The sequence below is a fragment of the Alosa alosa genome, chromosome 8, assembly GCF_017589495.1.
Source record: "Alosa alosa isolate M-15738 ecotype Scorff River chromosome 8, AALO_Geno_1.1, whole genome shotgun sequence".
Taxonomy (NCBI): domain Eukaryota; kingdom Metazoa; phylum Chordata; class Actinopteri; order Clupeiformes; family Clupeidae; genus Alosa; species Alosa alosa.
Window position 1 is genome coordinate 34,452,611 of NC_063196.1, and position 22,500 is coordinate 34,475,110.

At 48.8% G+C, this 22,500-nt stretch overlaps 1 protein-coding gene and 1 long non-coding RNA gene across 2 annotated transcripts in view; both read left to right on the top strand.

Moving 5' to 3' along the window:
* LOC125298861 (protein EFR3 homolog B-like) overlaps window positions 1–22,500 on the top strand; it is a gene marked incomplete at its 3' end in the record, with an annotated part of 69,759 nt that overhangs the window by 41,439 nt on the left and 5,820 nt on the right. Inside the window, 19 exon segments of the mRNA XM_048249730.1 lie at window positions 216–388; window positions 1,482–1,557; window positions 4,832–4,993; window positions 5,462–5,593; window positions 5,822–5,889; window positions 9,574–9,639; window positions 9,687–9,721; window positions 9,891–9,941; window positions 12,283–12,467; window positions 12,600–12,824; window positions 17,106–17,168; window positions 17,402–17,523; window positions 17,680–17,913; window positions 18,062–18,127; window positions 18,262–18,325; window positions 18,461–18,606; window positions 18,852–18,904; window positions 19,061–19,146; window positions 19,706–19,777. Coding sequence (XP_048105687.1) covers window positions 216–388; window positions 1,482–1,557; window positions 4,832–4,993; window positions 5,462–5,593; window positions 5,822–5,889; window positions 9,574–9,639; window positions 9,687–9,721; window positions 9,891–9,941; window positions 12,283–12,467; window positions 12,600–12,824; window positions 17,106–17,168; window positions 17,402–17,523; window positions 17,680–17,913; window positions 18,062–18,127; window positions 18,262–18,325; window positions 18,461–18,606; window positions 18,852–18,904; window positions 19,061–19,146; window positions 19,706–19,777 — 2,079 coding nt within the window.
* Window positions 8,681–8,946, top strand: LOC125298722. The gene is made up of 3 exons (XR_007194262.1): window positions 8,681–8,704; window positions 8,796–8,845; window positions 8,883–8,946. It is a non-coding gene; the product is annotated as an uncharacterized LOC125298722 (long non-coding RNA).

The following is a 22,500-nucleotide window of genomic DNA, read 5'->3' on the forward strand; positions in this document are numbered from 1 at the left end:
CGGTGTCTCTCTGTCTCCCCCTGCTGGTGATGAGCGCTCTTGGTCTCTCTGCCTCCCCCTGCTGGTGATGAGCGCTCTTGGTCTCTCTGCCTCCCCCTGCTGGTGATGAGCGCTCTTGGTCTCTCTGCCTCCCCCTGCAGGTGACGGAGGGCTTTGTCTCTCTGTCTCCCCCTGCTGGTGATGAGCGCTCTTGGTCTCTCTGCCTCTCCCTGCAGGTGACGGAGGGCTTTGTGAGCACCAACATGCTGACGGCGCTGCCCAGCTCGTTCCTGGACCCGCTGCTGTGCCTCTCCCTGCTGGAGGACCCGGAGGTGCGCCTGCTCGTGCTCCAGATCCTCGTCAGCCTCATTGATCGCCATGACAACAAGCCCAAGTTCTCCTCCATCAGGTGATGCCACACGCCACCCTCAGCTTAGAGTCTGTGTGTGTGTCTTAAGAGTGTGTGTGTGTGTGTGTGTGTGTGTGTGTGTGTGTGTGTGTGTGTGTGTGTGAGTGAGAGTGTGTGCGTGCGTGTGTGTGTGTGTGTGTGTGTGTGAGTGTGTGTGTGTTAATATGTGCTCTGCCCTCCTACAGCATCATCTCTGTGTGAGAGAGTGTGTGTGTGTAAGTGTGTGTGTGTGTGTGTGTGTGTGTGTGTGTGCAGTGTTTCCCATACATTGACTAATCTGTGGCGGGGCGCCACGAAAAAAAAATTGTCCGCCAAAGATGAATATTCTGTTTAATTTAATTTAATTTAAATATAAGATCAAGTCCTTGCATTGCCATTGAGTTGCGCTTTTTACACCTCCAGCCTTTCCTTGCCCGCCCGCTCTCTCAGTAGCCGCTGCCCCTCCTCTGCATGTGCATTTAACAAAATATTCACGATTGTTGAAGGATTGTTGTTGCCACATAGAAGCATTGCATAGAAGACGTCTGGCTAAATTGCTATTAAATCCGCTTTAGCATCATTGACCATGCTGCGCAAATTTGTTCAAAACTGCTGCATTGAAGTGAACTCTGCTAAGGTCTTATCACAGCATAGTAGGCTACATTGAGGAGACTAAACTAAGTTAGGTTATGAAATCAAGCAGTATCTCAAAGCTAACGTTAGAATACTGTTTGGATGTTGAATTTAGCATGCTTAGCCTACTTCTAAGCTGCTTGTCAATTTCGTTGAAGGGCTCATTTTATTGACTCTGACACTGAATGTTTGCAAAATCCCGATGGAAAAGTGTTTTCCAAAATTCAAAAGTGCTTGTCCCAAGGAGAAGTACGAACCTTTATTTTAACTATGTAGAAAACGTTATGAATTGCATCCACACATCAGCAGCCTTTCAACTGTGTTACAAGTCCCCCCCGTTGTCAAAGTCAGCTACTGCCACAAATTGAATCCAATTCTGTGGGAAACACTGGTGTGTGTGTTAACATGTGCTCTGCCTTCCTACAGCATCATCTGTGTGTGTGTGTGTGTGTTAACATGTGCTCTGCCCTCTCTCCTACAGCATCATCTCTGACATCTCGGTGCTCAAGCTGAAGGTGGATAAGTGCTCCCGGCAGGACAACCTCTTCATGAAGAAGGTACCGCATGCTTGCCCCGCTGTGTGTGTGTGTGTGTGTGATTTTGGAAACATCATTTATTTTCTTTAACTTAAAAAAAAAGCAAAACAAATAGATTAAATTGAGTTTTGAATATAGTTCCAATAAACAAATAAAAATAAATACCTACATACAAAACAGAACCTCTGTAAAGCAAATTGGACACAAGATCAAATTCCTGCATGAAAGGCTAACGGTGAGCTCGTTTGTTTCCGGTGGAGCCAGGTGTGTTTGAACCTGCCTCTACTGTTAATGGGGGGAATTCTCCCATTTGCACGTAAATCGCGCATAAGCTTTTTTTACGCACTTCAGTTACGCACTTATGTGTTACGCGTATTCTCCCATTACCACTTCTGTCACACCCACAGCGTGACGTTCGAAATCAGTGTGCCCTTATGAAAGAGATTTATTTAAAAAAGAACCAGACATTAGTTAGCTTGATATGAAGACGTTGAACGTGGACTTTCTCATTGACCTTCTGAACGCCATTTAAATCCAGAAAGAACACAAACCAGTCTTTGATTTTGAAAACGTTAGCATGGTGAACTGAATACTAGCGAAGGCCTACAGTAAAATGGTGTGTCAGCACATTGCCTAACAAAAAATGTACTTTTGCTTTGAAGTTTGTTTATAAAGAGTCAAGACGTGCTTGTGTAGATCCATAATTTAAAACTCACTGTTGGGAAAGAAAGTTTAAATGGCAGCTGATTCTCATAATATAAATGTATCTATGCTAACGAAGCTGTAGACTGACACCTGCAGTTTCGTATACAGCAGAGAGACTAGCATAACAATACCAGTCTCTATTACAAACGAATCAAGAGACAGGAGAATATACAGTAAACGCCGCTCGACAATAGTGCAGACGTCTGTGCAAATGTGTGGATGACTTCTGTGAAATTGGAAAGACATGGACAGATTAGAACAAAGTAGGCTCTGGGATTATGACTTCACGTTAAAACTGAAGATGCACAGTCGGTAAGCTCCAATATCCAAAGTGGGTGATTATAATGGGTTTTCACTATTTAACAATGCAGTCTCATGCATAAGGGAATGTTGGGAAATATGCCACCGTGTGACACTGTATGGGGGAAAACATGAAGTTGTATCAGTAGCCTGACGTAGTCATACTCAATTCTAGTCAGAATATGAGTCTGATTCTGCTCCATTGGGACATACAGTGCCTTAAGTGAAAAATGAGGAAATATCTAACCTTTAAGGACACCAATTTTCTTAGTGAATGAATAATGTATCATGAATAAATAAATGTTCTTCCTTAAAATACAGGGGTCATAAGTATTGGCACCCCTATGTTAAATTCTCATAGAGACAGGCAGATTTGTATTTTTAAAGGCCAGTTATTTCATGGATCCAGAATACTGTGCATCCTGATAAAGTTACCTTGGCCTTTGGAATTAAAATAGCCCCACATCATCACATACCCTTCACCATACCTAGAGATTGGCATGGGTGTTATTTCAGTTAGCCTATTAGCTATTAGGGCAGCCGTGGCCCACTGGTTAGCACTCTGGACTTGTAACCGGAGGGTTGCCGGTTCGAGCCCCGACCAGTGGGCCGCGGCTAAAGTGCCCTTGAGCAAGGTACCTAACCCCTCACTGCTCCCCGAGCGCCCGATGTAGCAGGCAGCTCACGCCGGGATTAGTGTGTGCTTCACCTCACTGTGTGTTCACTGTGTGCTGTTTGTGTTTCACTAATTCACCGATTGGGTTAAAATGCAGAGACCAAATTTCCCTCACGGGATCAAAAAAGTATATATACTTATACTTATACTTAGCTGGTTTGATGCTCATTGAGCTCAATGCAAATCAAACCAGCTAATAGGCTACTATGTCTGCCTGTCTCTATTGGAATTTAACATAGGGGTGGGAATACTTATGACCCCTGTATTTTAAGGAAGAACATTTATTTATTAATGATACATTATTCATTCACTAAGAAAATTGGTGTCCTTAAAGGTTAGATATTTCCTCATTTTTCACTTAAGGCATTAAGATCAATTTCCAAAAGATGATTTTATATTCCTCTTTTCAGTCAACTTTAGCATGGGTGCCAATACTTTTGGCCAGCACTGTAATTATGGGGCGTGTTTCAACCGATACAGGGGGGGAATGCAATTGGATAGACCTAACCAATCAGAGCAACGAAATAGCTTACCGTGAGGTGTAGGAAGCTGTCCATCACCTGCCCGATTTGATTGGTCCGCCCGATCTAGGGCGAGCATACTTGCTACACAATGGAGCAATGCCAGACCGAACGTCCCGACCTCAAATGTTGTGGCGGGACTAAGTTCGGAATGGCACCCAGGCTACTGTATCAGCATATTAAGCACCAAATATGATACTGTAATGTTAATTTATAACGTTCTGTGTAACCTACATATATTTATAACTAGGTCTACTGCCGACATCGAGCAATATGCAGTTTCACCTTGTAGTGGCGCTCGACCTTAATACATATACGTAAGAAACGCCCAGATTTTGGGGTTGCTTCTCCCAAAACGTGTATCTCCCTCTATCACGCGTAAATGACAGATTTAAAGAAGCACTATGCAACAATTTTAGCAAAAATTACCTTAATTATGCAGGTTGAGAGTCGTTCTGATGGTTCTACAACACTTTCTGGGTCGTTTGGTGGGTGCTTCGTCTCCCCCTATCACTTCTCCGCGGAAAAAACGAATATGCAACTTTCTGGACCCGGTCCGGGTAAATCCGGATGTGACTCAGCGGAAGTATCCAATCGCGCCTCGAAAATGTAGTCAGATTGTAGTTTCTAAGAAGACTGCAAAACGGACGCCGACTTGGCTTTGTTGCTGTTGAAATTGTAAGTAGCCTACCCTTGGGTGAACTTTGCCTTTGTAATGTGGTTTGATAGTCTCTATCAATGTAATGTGTTTGCTCGACCGTTTTATTGTGAGCCCTGTATGTGTTTAGCTTGGTTTCATGATGGCTAGCTCGTTAGCTAGTGGGGGTTTAGCGTAGCAGTCACTTGTTACCGAAGCTGCAGGGGGAGCTGTGTAGTGAAAAATGCGAGCCCAAATCCGGCATTGACTGTGTTTCTGCTTGTGTGTGTGTGTGTGTGTCTCTGCTTGTGTGTGTGTCTCTGTCTCTGCTTGTGTGTGTGTCTCTGTCTCTGCTTGTGTGTGTGTGTCTGCTTGTGTGTGTGTATGTGTGTGTGTGTGTCTGCTTGTGTATGTGTATGTGTGTGTGTCTGCTTGTGTGTGTGTGTGTGTGTGCAGCATTCTCAGCACCTGTACCGCCACATCTACCTGTGCTGTAAGGAGGAGTGGAGCGAGCAGCCGCACTTTGAGATGCTCTACGCCCTGCTGGCCCTCATCTCCATGGAGCTGGCCAACGAGGAGGTGGTGGTGGACCTCATACGGCTAGCCCTGGCCCTGCAGGTAGCACACACACACACACACACTCTCACTCACTCACATGCTCACACACTCACACAGACCCACACACACACACACACACACACACACACCACACACACACATTCTCACTCGCTCACATGCTCACACACTCACACAGGCCACACGTAACAGCAAACACTGTGTGGTCCGTGTTGTATTGAATTGATTAATTTACGCCCTCACTGTTTAGAACCACTATATGAGGGGGTTGGGTTTGGGGTTTTAATAATGGGCTCTTTTGTCTTTCCTTTTGACTGATAATAAAGTAAACTTCTCTCTCCCTCCCCCCTCTCATCCCCCTCCCTCTCTCTCTCTCATCTCTCTCTCTCCCTCTCTCTCATCCCCTCCTCTCTCTCCCTCCCTCTCATCCTCCCTCCCCCTCTCTCCCCCCTCTCACCCCTCATTCTCTCCCTCCCCCCCCTCATCCCCCTCTCTCTCCTCGTCTCTCAGGACCTGGCGTTGAGCAGTGATGAGTCTCTGCCGGTGTATAACCGCTGTGCTGTGCACGCCCTCTCTGCTGCTTACCTCAACCTCATCTGCCAACTCACCACTGTGCCCTCTTTCTGCCAGCACGTCCACGAGGTGTGTCTGTGTGTGTGTCTGTATCTGTGTCTGTGTGTGTGTATAATACAAGGTGTTTTCTGGTTTGAGAGAGTGTGTGTATAATTACGAGGTGTTTTTTGGTTTGAGAGAGTGTGTGTGGGTTAGTGTGTGTCTAATTACGAGGTTTAGGAGAGTGTGTGTGTAATACGAGGTGTTTTCTGGTTTGAGAGGGTGTGTGTGTAATACGAGGTGTTTTCTGGTTGCCAGGTAATAGAGGTGAGACAGAAGGAGGCGGCCCATCTGCTTCCTGAGGACGTGTTCATCGAGAGTCCTCGGTGAGAACACACTCCATCAACACACACTCACACACACACACACACACACACTCACACACACACATAGACAGTCTCTGAGACAGACAGACCATCAAAGACAGACACTAAGGTGCCGTTTACACGACGCCGGTTTTTGTGAAACCGGTGAGGTTTTGTTAACGGTTACGCCTTGCATGTACACGACGCCGGCAGTTTAGGAGACTGAAACCGATAGCTTTTGAAACCGGCTTCCGAAGTGGGAACTTTTGAAACCGCCGGCTAACCTTCGCCGTGTAGGCGCCTGTAGGTCTTGGCCGGCAACTTTATGACGACATAGCCCCACCTCTCAACTCAGCCACGGCACTCGACCTGACATGCTGCTTGTCAAAGCAAACCAAACCATTTATTTATCATATTAAAATGTTTTTCTTTCCCCTGTCATGATTTATGTGCACAATGTAGCCTATCAGCCTTTAGTGGCTAAGTTAGAAGCACACGTTAGCTTAACTCAGTTAAACATTAGCTTACTGCATGTCAGTGTTTTCTCCAGTGGTGCTCAGACCTAATGCAATGCATAGGCTAAGCATTTGAAATTTTTACATAGCAGTCACAGACCTTGAAAATGAACTTTATTAGTTTAACAGTTGAATTGAAAACCGAATTGTCTGTAGTCTCCTTATTTCATGAAACTGCTTAACCAGAGCACTTATTAGACATTCTCTGGCTTAACAAACTGCAAACTGCTTCTGCACAGCGGCGCCATCGACTGGTCTGGCATATGCACTACAGCACATTTAGCTGGTTACACCTCTGTGTGTACACGCAAGGTTTTTTCTTGCCGGAGTCGTTAAAGGTGTGAAAGCGGTAAGAGAAAACTCACCTGGCGGTTTCTAAGGGCCCGTCCACACGGAGACGCTTTTTAGGTTAAACGCAGAGGTTTTGCTTCGTCTTGGCCGAGCGTCCAAACGAATCCTGTAAACGCACTGCCCAAATCCGCACTTTTCTGAAACCTGGTCCCAGAGTGGAGAAATCTGAAACCGTAGCCCGTTTGAATTCGCTTAGACAGTGAAACCGCACATCCTGCTTGCGTATTGATGATGTCATCGCCACACCTCAGCTGCCCTGGACTTGCACTTATAGTATTGCCTAACAATACTAGTTTTCATACATGACATTATCTCCATTACACTCCGAAGATAAATATCACAACTGGTGCTGCTTAGCGCCGATAGCTTATGACTTGGTGGACTGAACACTGTTTTTCCCGGTGTTTTTTAATGCATTTAAGCTACTGTCAGTGACGCGAGAGAACTTAAGTTATTAGGAAAGTGCGGTGTAAGTTTAGGCTACATTAATTTGTGCGTAGTGCCAGTGTCATTCATTTATTTTACATGTCTTACAACATATATACATGCATTCACAGTCGAGTGAAATCAGATATAAGCATACAAAGACGCTTAGAACTCACGTTAAGCTGGTAGCACACTGAATGCAAATGCGCGATTTGATTTGATGCAGGCAAACGTATTGACTGTTACTAACGAAGGTTTTATAGCAATATTATAAATGTGGCGACAGAATACCCTAGAACTTGGGTAAGCCTTGCGTTTAGTAGCCTAATTGCGGTGATAGCCAAAACTAATGTGAATCACGGACTATCCTACAACCAAAGAAAGTAAAGGTGATTAGTAGGCCTACCTCGTTAGTAGCCAAATAAAGGACGGACTGCACCCTTCACAAACCGTAAAATAAAGTTTATTAGTTTTACAGTTGACTACAGTTGACAGTTCACCATCAGTCCACACAAACAATTCTGGTTTCCTTGCACTAGCCATTTTGTCATAGCCTATTCTGTGTGTTTGTAAAGCACACAAACTTTGGTCAATTTCTGTAAAGAAACAGTGCCACCTATAGGCCTGGGGTGTGAAGTAACGCGGTTGAGTCGTGTTGAGATGGATCCGTTTGGACATAAAATATTCTTGATGCGGTTTCAGGGAAGACGGAGGAAAAAAAGATCGGTTTTAAAGACGTGTGGACTAGCCCTAAGACGGACACTTCTCCTGTCGTGAAATAAAGGACACTTCTAAGTGCGGTGTCCTCCTCTGAGGTGTGATAAAGGACACTTCTCTAAGGTGTGATAAAGGACACTTCTCTGAGGTGTGATAAAGGACACTTCTGAGGTGTGATAAAGCGACACTTCTCTGAGGTGAAATAAAGGACACTCCTCTGAGGTGATAAAGGACCTTCTCTGAGGGATAAAGGACACTTCTGGTGCGGTGTCCTCCTCTGAGGTGTGATAAAGGACACTTCTCTGAGGTGTGATAAAGGACACTTCTAAGTGCGGTGTCCTCTGAGGTGTGATAAAGGACACTTCTCTGAGGTGTGATAAAGGACACTTCTCTGAGGTGTGATAAAGGACACTCCTCTGAGGTGTGATAAAGGACACTTCTCTGAGGTGTGATAAAGGACACTTCTAAGTGCGGTGTCCTCCTCTGAGGTGTGATAAAGGACACTTCTCTGAGGTGTGATAAAGGACACTTCTCTGAGGTGTGATAAAGGACACTTCTCTGAGGTGTGATAAAGGACACTCCTCTGAGGTGTGATAAGGACACTTCTCTGAGGTGTGATAAAGGACACTTCTCTGAGAGGTGTGATGACACTCCTCTGAGGTGTGATAAAGGACACTCCTCTGAGGTGTGATAAAGGACACTTCTCTGAGGTGTGATAAAGGACACTTCTAAGTGCGGTGTCCTCCTCTGAGGTGTGATAAAGGACACTTCTAAGTCTGAGGGTGTGGTGACCTCCTCTGAGGTGTGATAAAGGACACTCCTCTGAGGTCTAAGTGCGGTGTCCTCCTCTGAGGTGTGATAAAGGACACTTCTGAGGTGTGATAAGGACACTTCTAAGCGGTGTCCTCCTCCTCTGAGGTGTGATAAAGGACACTCCTCTGAGGTGTGATAAAGGACACTTCTCTGAGGTGTGATAAAGGACAGAATGCTGTGTCCTCCTCTGAGGTGTGATAAAGGACACTTCTCTGAGGTGTGATAAAGGACACTTCTCTGAGGTGTGATAAGGGACACCTCCTCCTCTGAGGTGTGATAAAGGACACTCCTCTGAGGTGTGATAAAGGACACTTCTAAGTGCGGTGTCCTCCTCTGAGGTGTGATAAAGGACACTTCTCTGAGGTGTGATAAGGACACTTCTCCTCCTTCTCCTCCTCTGGAGGAGGTGGAGGGAGGAGCTGAGGTGTGATGCTTGTCTCCGCAGGTGTGATCTCTGGAAAGGGGGGACATTCTGAGGTGTGATAAAGGACACTTCTCTCTGACTCTGCCCGTGGGATCCCAGCATCTCTGGAGGAGGTGGAGGGGAGGTGCTGTTTCTCTGATTCTGAGGTGTGATGACAGGGATCCCAGCATCTCTGGAGGAGGTGGAGGGGAGGTGCTGTTTCTGCAGAGTAAGATTGCTGAGGTGTGATAAAGGACACTTCTCCTCCTCTGCCCGTAGGGATCCCAGCATCTCTGGAGGAGGTGGAGGGGAGGTGCTGTTTCTGCAGAGTAAGATTGCTGAGGTGTGATAAAGGACACTTCTCCTCCTCTGCCTGCAGGGATCCCAGCATCTCTGGAGGAGGTGGAGGGGGAGGTGCTGTTTCTGCAGAGTAAGATTGCTGAGGTGTGATAAAGGACACTTCTCCTCCTCTGCCCGTAGGATCCCAGCATCTCTGGAGGAGGTGGAGGGGGAGGTGCTGTTTCTGCAGAGTAAGATTGCTGAGGTGTGATAAGGACACTTCTCCCTCCTCTGCCCGTGACACTTCTCCTCAGGGATCCCAGCATCTCTGGAGGAGGTGGAGGGGGAGGTGCTGTTTCTGCAGAGTAAGATTGCTGAGGTGTGATAAAGGACACTTCTCCTCCTCTGCCCGTGAGGGATCCCAGCATCTCTGGAGGAGGTGGAGGGGGGAGGTGCTGTTTCTGCAGAGTAAGATTGCTGAGGTGTGATAAAGGACACTTCTCCTCCTCTGCCCGTAGGGATCCCAGCATCTCTGGAGGAGGTGGAGGGGGAGGTGCTGTTTCTGCAGAGTAAGATTGCTGAGGTGTGATTGTGACACCGTCACATTAATTTAAGTGTTCCTTTACATTTATTATTGCACGGAACATTATCTTGATTTCCTATAATGTTTATGTATGAGGAATGATATTCATATGTATATCTGTGTAATATATGTATTGTCCACTGTGGTTTTGGTAAGAATGTGGGTGTCTCTTTAAGGCCTCGGCCACCAAGGATTGCTATGACCAGCATACAAGCTTACTTAGGGGTGCCAGGTGTTTGGGCGGTCGGTGGAGAGATTCAGCAAAGGCAGGGTGTTTGAATCGCGTGGCGCCAGTATTGTTTTGCTGCAGCCACATAGAAAAAAGCTAGTTCCCTTTGGGTTTGAGAGCTCAAAAAAAACACGTCTTAAGAGACTGCTTTAAGGGAGGAGAGGAGAAAACATTGTGCAACTGCATAGACTGTACCTCATGCAGCCAGCTGCCTTCCAGCAAGAGGGCGTGCGGGACCCCAAACTTCAACGGCGTGTTAACGTTGCCCGACGCTCAACGGATCTGGTGAGATCTATCTCGTTTGGGTATTTTTGGCGTGGTATATCACTAAAAAATCAGCTTGACCTTTTGCCTTTTTGTTGTGGATTATTTATTTTTCGCCAAGCGCTCCGACAGAGGATTATTCTCTCGCCTACCTGTTTCCTGGTTGGAATATAAAGACTATAGCTGATCCTGGGAAAGACTTGAAGTTTTCGCTTAGTTTGGACTTTAGTTTAATTTTGGGGACTGAGACAAGGGGAGAGATTCAAGTATTGTGTGGTTGCACGGGATAATTGGTGTAATAATAATATACCGCGTTAAGCCCGCCATTCAATTCAACTGTTTGCGCGCCTCTTTTCTTTTGTTCAGCTGCCCGTCTGAATATTTGTTGGTTGCTGTGTGCTTTATTAACGGCAGTATACCGCTCTTAATGCATATGTGTTGGTGTAATAAGGCCAAAAGTATTTGTGACAGTATTGGAAGCGGTTTGTTATTGTCGATTACTACTTTCATTCCCAAGAACCCCTTGCGTTTATAGTAACACAGCTGTTTAAAAAGGACGAAGGGCTGATTGTTACAGATGGTGGCCCGTGACGGGGAATGAAATGTAATTTTTGACTTTGCTTTATTATTACTATAGTGCGGGAATATTGTCTGCTGTTGTTAACTTGTAATTATATCCTGTATATTGCTGAACACACAAAAAGCAATAATTGCTTACACACTACACTGCTTTGCATTGAATATTAAGCACTGTTTATTACGGAAAAAGGGGAGATATGTATCAAGAAAGTGGTCCAGCTCTAATTGAGCTTGACTAATCCCAGGAGAAATCTCTGAGCATGGCACCGGGCTTCTACACCTGCATCAGGGCACGGGCCTAGTGAACCGCACCATGAACCAAGGGGAGATGCATGGGTCACTAGAAGAAATCCTGTGGGGGAAGTAACATCACTAATTAGTTCACTTTACCTGTCAGGGACCCAGAAGAGAATGAACAAAGCATTGGAGATGAGGGAAACATCTTACCTCACACTTCCTGCTCTCACAACCATTACCACCGACTTAGGGTTCAGTCATGGACAGACTAAATACGCTGGAGACTGACTTCAGAGATTCTGTTAATAGTGCCTTGAACAGAGAAGCAGGTATAAGGAGTTATGTGGACGAAGTGTTGAGGTGCTTGAGCAATGCATGATAACAACACTGAAACAGTTTGAGGAAAAAATTAGTGGAGTGCTTACAAAGGCGTGATGAAAATGGAAAGCAGAAATGGAACGGCTGAAGCCGCCAGCCTTGTTGCTCTCCCCGAGGCCTTATCCACGCACGGGAGCTACTATTCTTCCACCTCATAGCCAGCTCCACTCCTGCTCAAGTTTCCTATGGTGTTCCATTGGCACCTTGTTACTCCATGCGTTCACACAAACTCATGCTTCTCTTAGCACGGCAGGGCCTGTTATGACCCCGCTATCAGTGGCATCATTCCTCTTCTCACCAACGTGACCACTCCTGACATGGCAGCTAGTTCTGACAGTGCTGTGCGCCCTTTTCTCCCTCATGTTCATGAGCTCATTCCAAGCCAACCAGCTCATAGTGTGGTAGGTGCCCAGCTTCAGACACCCTTCACGGGAGCACTATCTCAGCCACCTACACAGCCTTTTACACTAAGCACGAGCCTCTCACCTCTTTTGAGTGCTTCAGGTAGCCAACCCACCCTCAGACCTGCTGTGGTTTATTCCAGGCCGGCTATACAGATGGAGTTTCCTTCTTTTAGTGGGTCCAGGGAAGTGGCCGATGTGCTTAATTTTGTTGATCGCTCTGCGAAACATTTTTGCAGTGCGGCCATTGTCTGATGCAGAGCTGATAGGCGCCCTGTCCAACACGCTTAAAGGGCCAGCACATAGCTGGTGGATGGTGGCGAAAAACAATGTGCACAACTGGCCTGAGTTTAAGGACGCCTTTAAGGATGCCTTCCTCCCTCCTGATTACCTCACCGAGGTAGAAGAAAAGCTACGGGACATGGTACAGTTGCCAGATCAGTGTCTGAGGGATTTTTGCTTTACGACTACCGTGCTCTGTGTGCGGTGGAAACCAGACATCACAGAGACTGAGTTGGTGCGCCAAGATCCTGAACAACTGCAACCCCTCGAATAGCTGGCTGTCTCAGGGGCACCCGTCACAAACGTGGACCAGCTGGTTCAGATTGGCACCCTGGTGGAGAAAGACTGCAGCTCATCTAAAGAGTACTGGGGAAAGGTGGACCAGCAAAAGGCCAAGGAGAAGGGCTTAAAGAAGACCCAGGACAAGGGGCCTTCTAAGGATGCCAGGAAACCTGCTGATGTGGTGACAGTAGTGCAGCTGGGACGGAAGCCTCCAGTGGTGCTCCTCCATGTCCCAATTTGAGTGAGGGGAAAGCAGTGCCATGCTGTGTTCGACACTGGATGCACCTACTCACTCATGCAGCAGAGTGTCTGGCTGGAGCTGGCTCGTGACGGTGAGCGACTGAAGCGAAAGTGATAAACCAGAGCTTTGCCCTGGCCAATGGAAAGACTTATGGGGCTGTGGGAAAGACACAGCTTTTGTACACCTGGCATGAGGTGATATGGGCTCTGGAGACATTTATCATGGCTGACAACCACCTGGCTTTCCCGATCATCCTAGGCTTGGACTTTCTTAGCAAAACCTCCACCATCATCAATATGGGAGACCAGACCTATGGAGTGAAGGGACCCAGGGGCTATACTTTCCATCCTTTTCTGTCTCACCCGCTAGAGGGGAACATTGAGGCAGGAGCCTGAAGATCGTTCCAATGCCAGCCTATATGTAGCTGTTCCCTGCCCAGGCTCATTGGGTCCATTTCCATCATTGGGAGTGGCGCCTCCTGTTTTCCAGACCACCCTCCAGAGGTCAGGAAACTGTTCCAGGCCTGGCCCATGGTATGCTCTGGGACACTAGGCAAGACCAGAGTTGAGGAACACCGGATCTTCACCACTGACGAGGTGCCTGTCCGCTGCAGGGCATACAGGGTCAAAGCCTTCAGCCGCAGATCATCGCTGACCATGTGGAGCAGATGCTCAAGGATGGCATTATTGAGCCATCACAGTCTGCCTGGGGTGCTCCGGTGGTCTTAGTGAAGAAGCCAGATGGCTCCATTCGATTTTGTGTGGATTTTCGGGCGTCTCAATGCCAAAAACCACCCAGGCATACCCCATGCCTCTGATCCACGAACTATTGGAGTCTATGCACGGTGCAGCAGTCTTCAGCACCCTTGACCTGAAATCCGGCTATTGGCAGGTCGCCATGTCCCAGAGACAGTAAGGCCAAGACAGCCGCGGATAACCCCCATGGGCCTCTACCAGTTCAGGTGTATGCCATTTGGGCTCATGAATGCCGGAGCCACGTTTCAGCGGCTAATGGAGAAGGTCCTGGGGGAGCTTAGAGGGAAGATCTGCTGTGTGTACATTGACGATGTCATAGTCTTTTCGCCAACGCCTGAACAACATCTCCGGGATCTGCCGCGCCCGTAGAGAAGCTCCATAAGGCTGGCCTGACACTTAATCTTAAGAAGTGTGCCTTTTCCGGCAGGAGCTGAAGTTCTTGGGCCCGCGTAGTTTCGGACAAGGGTGCAGGTGGATCCAGAAAAAGACTCTGGCAGTGACCATGTATCCACCGCCCACTAACATAAAGACCCTCCAGCGTTTCTTAGGCCTTGTGGGGTGGTACCACAAATTTATTGACCATTTCAAGCAGACCTGGCTGCTCCCTTGAATCGGGCTGAAGAGGAAGGATGTAGAGTGGGTCTGGTCAGAGGAATGTCAGCACAGTTTTGATCAGCTGAAGAGGGGCACTGGCGGACGCACCTATCCTCATGCAGCCTGACACCTCCCCTGCCATTTGAAGTCCACACGGATGCCAGTGATGTGGGTTTGGGGGCTGTGCTGGTGCAGAGAACAGCTGAAGGGGAGATGGTGATAAGCCACGCATCCAGGGGTTGCGTGGTGCAGAGTGCAATTACTCCACCTCTGAAAAGGAGTGTCTTGCAGTCGTCTGGGCTGTTGAGAAGTGGAGGCACTACCTTGAGGGGGGGCGGAGTTCACTATACACACAGACCATGCTGCCTTGACCTGGGCCTTCAATTGTCCGAAAACCTCCTCTCGCCTGACTCGCTGGATCCTGCGACTCCAACAGTTTAAATTCAAAGTCCAGTACAGGAAAGGCCTCCATAACATCGCGTGCCTGATGCCCTGTCGAAGCTGTTACACCTCCCTCTTCAGCTGCAGTCTGTGTGTTGGCGAATGCCTCAGATTCCCTCGATCTGCCCTCTTCCCTGACTGAAATAGGGAAGGCACAAGAAGAGGATTCAGAGGTCACAGACCTAGCCAAAGAGGCAGACACCCTTAGTAGGCTGGACAGGATAGGCTTCACAAAGTTGCAAGGCCTCCTGTATCGACGGGTCAGCCTGTGAAGGAAGGGGAAAAAATATCAGCTGGTCGTCCCAAAGTCTCTTGTGTCTGTCTTTCTGGCCTACTTCCATGATCATCCTCTGAGTGGGCATCTGGGCAGGCTGAAAACACTCCTGAGGATCCTTGAGGTAGCCTGGTGGCCATCCATTCAAAGACGTGTGGAATCCGTCCAAGGTCTGTACCATTTGCCAAGTCTACAAGGCTGAAAATCAGAAGCCGGGCTGGCCTCATGCAGCCTACTCTAGTGGAGGACCCTTGGGAAAAGCTGGGGATGGACCTCATGGGGCCCCTTTCCCGCAGCAAAAAGGCAACACCTTCCTTCTCGTCCTGGTGGATTACTTCACAAAATGGGTCGAGATGTTCCCTTTAAAAGATGGCAAGGCACACCGCGATTGTGTCCGTCTTAAAGGATGAAATCTTCACCGGCTTTGGTGTCCCACGGAGTTGGTCTCGGACCGGGGCCGCAGTTCACTGGCCATGAAATAGCTAACCTCTGCAAGACCTGGGGGAGTGACGCAGAAATTCACCACCAGTTATCACCCCAAGCCAACCTCACGGGAGGGTCCAACCGGTCCATCAAGACAATGATTGCGCCATATGTGGGGGACCAACATAAGAACTGGGACCAGTGGATCAGGGAGTTCCGTTTTCGCCATCAATGCTGCCCATCATGAAACCACAGGCCGACACCTGCAGAGCTGGCTTCGGAAGAACCCTGAAGGGTCCACTGGAGAGACTCATCAGTTCACCTCCCACGCCACAACAGTCACCATACACACTCCTGAGAGACAAAAACAAATGAATGAGCAAATCAAGAAGAGAGTTGAGGCGTGTCAGTCCAGACAAGCCAGGTATTACAATACCCACAGGGAGGGGCACAACTCCTGCCGGGAGACCTGGTCTGGGTCGTGACTCACCCACTCTCTAAAGCATCAGAAAACTTCTCATCGAAGCTTTTGCCCAAGTGGTCAGGTCCAGCTACTGTGGTGAGAAAACTAGGCCCCATCAACTCACCGTATACAGTGGAATGACCAGGACAAAAAATGGACACTGTTAATGTGGTCAACCTGAAACCCTACTTGGGTTCTGGCCCCAATGCCTCCGGCTGGGGATCTGTGACACCCGTCACATTAATTTAAGTGTTCCTTTACATTTATTATTGCACGGAACATTATCTTGATTTCCTATAATGTTTATGTATGAGGAATGATATTCATATGTATATCTGTGTAATATATGTATTGTCCACTGTGGTTTTGGTAAGAATGTGGGGTGTCTCTTTAAGGCCTCGTCACCATGACGCGACAGGTGACCACATACAAGCTTACTTAGGGGTGCGCCAGGTGTTTGGGCGGTCGGTGGAGAGATTCAGCAAAGGCAGGTGTTTGAATCGTGAAGCCAGTATTGTTTGCTGCAGCCACATAGAAAAAAGCTAGTTCCCTTGGGTTTGAGAGCTCAAAAACACGTCTTAAGAGACTGCTTTAAGGGGAGGAGAGGAGAAAACATTGTGCAACTGCATAGACTGTACCTCATATCTGCCTCCAGCAAGAGGGCGTGCCGGACCCCAAACTTCAACTTCGCGTGTTAACGTTGCCGACGCTCAACGGATCTGGTGAGATCTATCTCGTTTGGGTATTTTTGGCGTGGTATATCACTAAAATCAGCTTGACCTTTTGCCTTTTTGTTGTGGATTATTTATTTTCGCCAGGCTCCGACAGAGGATTATTCTCGCCTACCTGTTTCCTGGTTGGAATATAAAGACTATAGCGGCGATCCTGGGAAAGACTTGAAGTTTTCGTTTAGTTTGGACTTTTAGTTTAATTTTGGGGACTGAGACAAGGGGGGGAGATTCAAGTATTGTGTGGTTGCACGGGATAATTGGTGTAATAATAATATACCGCGTTAAAGTTGCGTCATTCAATTCAACTGTTTGGTGCGTCTTTTCTTTTGTTCAGCCGCCTGAATATTTGTTGGTTGCTGTGTGCTTTATTAACGGCAGTATACCGGCTCTTATGCATATGTGTTGGTGTAATAAGGCCAAAAGTATTTTGTGACAGTATTGAAGCGGTTTGTTATTGTCGACACTACTTTCATTCCCAAGAACCCCTTGCTTGTTTATAGTAACACAGCTGTTTAAAAAGGACGTAAAGGGCTGATTGTTACATGATAAAGGACACTTCTCCTCCTCTGCCCGTAGGATCCCAGCATCTCTGGAGGAGGTGGAGGGGAGGTGCTGTTTCTGCAGAGTAAGATTGCTGAGGTGTGATAAAGGACACACTCCTCCTCCTCTGCCATAGGGATCCAGCATCTCTGGAGGAGGTGGAGGGGTGCTGTTTCTGCAGAGTAAGATTGCTGAGGTGTGATAAAGGACACTTCTCCTCCTCTGCCCGTAGGGATCCCAGCATCTCTGGAGGAGGTGGAGGGGAGGTGCTGTTTCTGCAGAGTAAGATTGCTGAGGTGTGATAAAGGACACTTCTCCTCCTCTGCCCGTAGGGATCCCAGCATCTCTGGGAGGAGGTGGAGGGGGAGGTGCTGTTCTGCAGAGTAAGATTGCTGAGGTGTGATAAAGGACACTTCTCCCCTCTGCCCGTAGGATCCCCAGCATCTCTGGAGAGGTGGGGGGGGAGGTGCTGTTTCTGCAGAGTAAGATTGCTGAGGTGTGATAAAGGACACTTCTCCTCCTCTGCCCGTGGGATAAACTTCTGGAGGAGGTGGAGGGGGACACTGAGGTGTGATAAGGACACTTCTCCTCCCTGCCCGTGGGATCCCAGCATCTCTGGAGGAGGTGGAGGGGAGGTGCTGTTTCTGCAGAGTAAGATTGCTGGAGGTGTGATAAAGGACACTTCTCCTCCTCTGCCCGTGGGATCCCAGCATCTCTGGAGGGAGGTGGAGGGGAGGTGCTGTTTCTGCAGAGTAAGATTGCTGAGGTGTGATAAAGGACACTTCTCCTCCTCTGCCCGTGGGGATCCCAGCATCTCTGGAGGAGGTGGTGGGGAGGTGCCAGAGTAAGATTGCTGAGGTGTGATAAAGGACACTTCTCCTCCTCTGCCCATGGGATCCCAGCATCTCTGGAGGAGGTGGAGGGGAGGTGCTGTTTCTGCAGAGTAAGATTGCTGAGGTGTGATAAGGACACTTCTCCTCCTCTGCCCGTAGGATCCCAGCATCTCTGGAGGAGGTGGAGGGGGAGGTGCTGTTTCTGCAGAGTAAGATTGCTGAGGTGTGATAAAGGACACTTCTCCTCCTCTGCCCGTAGGATCCCAGCATCTCTGGAGGAGGTGGAGGGGGAGGTGCTGTTTCTGCAGAGTAAGATTGCTGAGGTGTGATAAAGGACACTTCTCCTCCTCTGCCCGTAGGATCCCAGCATCTCTGGAGGAGGTGGAGGGGGAGGTGCTGTTTCTGCAGAGTAAGATTGCTGAGGTGTGATAAAGGACACTTCTCCTCCTCTGCCCGTGGGATCCCAGCATCTCTGGAGGAGGTGGAGGGGGAGTGCTGTTTCTGCAGAGTAAGATTGCTGAGGGGTGTGATAAGACACTTCTCCTCCTCTGCCCGTAGGATCCCAGCATCTCTGAGGGAGGTGGAGGGAGGTGCTGTTTCTGCAGAGTAAGATTGCTGAGGTGTGATAAAGGACACTTCTCCTCCTCTGCGTCTGTGATCCCAGCATCTCTGGAGGAGGTGGAGGGAGGTGCTGTTTCTGCAGAGTAAGATTGCTGAGGTGTGATAGCGACACTTCTCTCCTCTGCCCGTGGGATCCAGCATCTCTGGAGGAGGTGGAGGGGAGGTGCTGTTTCTGCAGAGTAAGATTGCTGAGGTGTGATAAAGGACACTTCTCCTCCTCTGCCCGTGAGGGATCCCAGCATCTCTGGAGGAGGTGGAGGGGGAGGCTGTTTCTGCAGAGTAAGATTGCTGAGGTGTGATAAGGACACTTCTCCTCCCTGCCCATTAGGGATCCTGCAGCATCTCTTGGAGGAGGGGTGGAGGGGAGGCTGTTTCTGCAGAGTAAGATTGCTGAGGTGTGATAAAGGGACACTTCTCCTCCTCTGTCTGTGAGGATCCCAGCATCTCTGGAGGAGGGGCGGGGTGCTGTTTCTGCAGAGTAAGATTGCTGAGGTGTGATAAAGGACACTTCTCCTCCTCTGCCCGTGGGGATCCCAGCATCTCTGGAGGAGGTGGAGGAGCTGTTTCTGGAGGGGAGGTGTGCTGTTCCTCCTCTGAGTAGGAAGATCTTGGAGGAGGTTGAGGTCTGTTTCTGCAGGGAATTGCTGATGCTGGCTAAATAACGAGAAACTGGCCACGCCCTTCATACCCCAGTTTACAGGTGAATAGCCAATCACAGCACTGAGACCAAAACACACTGCTCACCATCAACCAATCAAATCACTAAGATCATAACACACTGCTCATGAGGGGGTCTGGGAGTGCATATGTAAGGTTTAGTGTGTCTATCTAAACTGTGCTGCTGTGCGTGTGTGTCCAGATGAGGACCGGCTGTCTTAAGAGGAAGAGCATTGGGGAGTGTGTGTGTGTGTGTGTGTGTTCAGATGAGGACCTGCTGTATAAGAGGAAGAGCAATGTGTGTGTGTGTGTGTGTGTGTGTGTTCAGATGAGGATGACACACAATGAGCATTGTGTGTGTGTGTGTTCAGCTGAGGATGACACATTGAATTTATAAGCATTGTGTGTGCAAGTCTCGCATTTATGACCTGCTGTGTATAAGAGAAAGAAGGTGTGTGCGTTCAGATGAGGATTTTACACATGACATTGTGTGTGTGTGTTCGTGATTTATAACGCCGCCTCAAGGGAAGAGATAATGGGGAGACCATCTCACTGCAGGTGGAGGTGGACTCAAGAAACAGCCCAGAGAAAGAGGAGGTAACACACACACACACACACACACACACACACACACACACACACACACACACACACACACACACACACACACACACACACACACACACACACACACACACACACTATACCTATATACACACACACCATGATATCATGAGAGGCTACACGGCTCTCAGCGGGACAGTTCAGCAGATGTTAAACACAATGTTATAAGACAACAAAGGTTTTTAATAAAGTTCTTGGGAATTAACAAAAAGGTATGCCAAGTCTAAAAAGGGCAACTAAGGATAAGGGGTTGATCTTTCAACAGTCAAAACTTAATGTCTTCAAACGTGAAATCATAGTCCCATTCCTCAGGAAAATATCTTCTTGGAAACCGGGTCTTCAGCCTTACTTTAGTCAGCGCCCGCAGCCCGTGTCAATCCAGCGGTAAGTATTCAGTTCAGAGCCCAGTCTTCAGGTGGGGCAGACCGGAATACTACCTGAAGACTGGAATACTTGACCGTGACTGCAGCCATCTCAGGCATGTAGCGCCCTCCAGGACGCCTCGTGACATCACACATCCCCTCGAGACCGACGTCTCGATGAAGGAGGCGTAAGAAGGTGTCATACCGGAGAGGCATTCGACGTCGTGGCGCTTTGCCAGCCCTGTGAACAACAGAAAGTTAAATGCTTGCAAGCTCAAAACCATCTGGTAACCCTACTGTTAGTATCATGGTTCCTGGCCATCCACTGCAGAGGGGCATGATCAGACATCACCGTGAAATCATTCCCAGAGTAGAACCGCAGGGATTCCAGGGCCCAGGTTACAGCGACATTCCTTTCAACAGTGGAATAGTTCTTCTCTGGAAGTAGCTTCTCGTTGGAGGTACAGAACGGGATGTTCTCACAGTCATGTATCTGGGCGAGTACAGCACCCAGACTCCACCTCCCGAAGTATCCGCCTGACAATAAAGTTCTTCTGAAGTCCGCGCCACCAGGATCAGACTGGAACACAGGACTTGTTTCAGGTTACCAGGCTGCTCGCCTCAGAGCCTTATCTCACCATTTGTATAAGCGGATTGTCAGCCTGCTAGAGGTGCAGCAATGGTAGCAATAAAGCTTAATAAAACGCCTTCTGTAGTAGCCGGCTAGGCCCAAAAATGACCTCACCTGTTTCTTGGTGATGGGCTGTGGCCAGTCCTGTATGGCCCGCAACTTGGCTTCCTGAGGCTTGACCAACCCTCTACTTCAATGGTGTACCCCAGGTAGTTTGTCTCGCTGAAGGCCAGCCTACACTTTCTTTGTCACGGCTTCCCGAGTGAATCAATCACAGCTTGTACCCGGGGCAAGTGGCTGGCCCAATCTGACTTTGTGGCGACCACATCGCCCAAATATGCCGCTGCATTCTCCTCTGGGAGCGAGACGCACCACCAAGTGCTGAACGTGGCAGGCGCCTCCTGTGGAGACCAACGGAGCCGGTATACTGGTAGAGCCCCCTGGTGGCAAAGGCAGCCTCCTCTCGACGCCAACAGTACCACAGTAGCCTTTTGCAGGAGGCTTTCAAGAGGGTTAGGAAGCCAGCATGCCTAAGAGTCTATCAAGTCATCAACACGCAGGCATGGGGTATGCATCAAACTCAGACACTTCATTTAACTTCCGATAGTCATTACAAAATCAGACTGACCTCAGCCTGGGTCGGGGAAATCCAGTACAATGGCACTTTGGGACTCTTTCTTCATCACCCCCAGCTCCAGCATCTTCTTACCTCAATCACCCTTCACGAGCCTCCGGCACGCTGCAGGCGGCCACTGCTTTGCCAGGCATGGTGCGGATCTCGTGTTGGACCACCTCCGTGTGCCCAGGTAGGAGGAGAAGACATCTCGGTTGCGATCCACCAACTCCAGGGCCATCTGCTGCTGATGGGGGACAGGTCAATCTACCTGACCTCTTTCTCTCCTGGTTCCTTGGTCTCTGTGGGGGTAGATAGCTGAACACTTCCATGGCGCTACTTTAAAAGGTTAACGTGATAAATCTGCTCAGGCTTTCTTTATCAGGTTGCCCCACCTTGTGCTTCACCTCCCACACGCTCAATGACCTCATATGGCCTCTTTTGCCAGGTTGCCAGGAATTTGCACTCCACGGTTGGCACCAGGACCAGCATAATCGGGTCCCTGGCTTAAACTCTCTCCTGGGGCCATTCACGACCTTCACGAGTTGTGCTAAAAGGTGGGCGGGTGGTGAGCTGGAGTGATCTGGGCAGAATATCCGTCGTTTCCCCACACCGCCAGGAGATGTGTCCCATCTCCCACACAACCGGTAACACCGTCATTTCACCTCCGGTGTCCTCTCTCTCCTTGTGCCACAACTTCTTATTCTGGAGCCTGACAGCCCTGAAGTGGCTGGGTTGGAAACCTGGGGTTTTTGGACGGCTCCTCCTGCCTGGCGGACGCACTCTAGTCTTTCTGGAAGCCCGAAGATCTCTGCTGTGGCTGGTACCTTCCACAGCTTCCACGGTTAGGTCCGTTGTCGCCAAGGCCTGTTGACTGATGAGCCACCTTCACAGCAAGGCAGGCCCGTAAGGCCTCTATCCACCACCACGGCAGCTGCCGTACTCTTCTCCCGTTCCAGCCATTTCCGCAGGATCCGGATAAGTTCTGCATCTGTGCACGAGAGGCTGGTCTGGGTGAAAGGTCCAGCTGTGGGAAACGCTTGGGCCATGCCAAACTTGGTGAGCCCACTTGCCAGAGGATCTCCGCTCA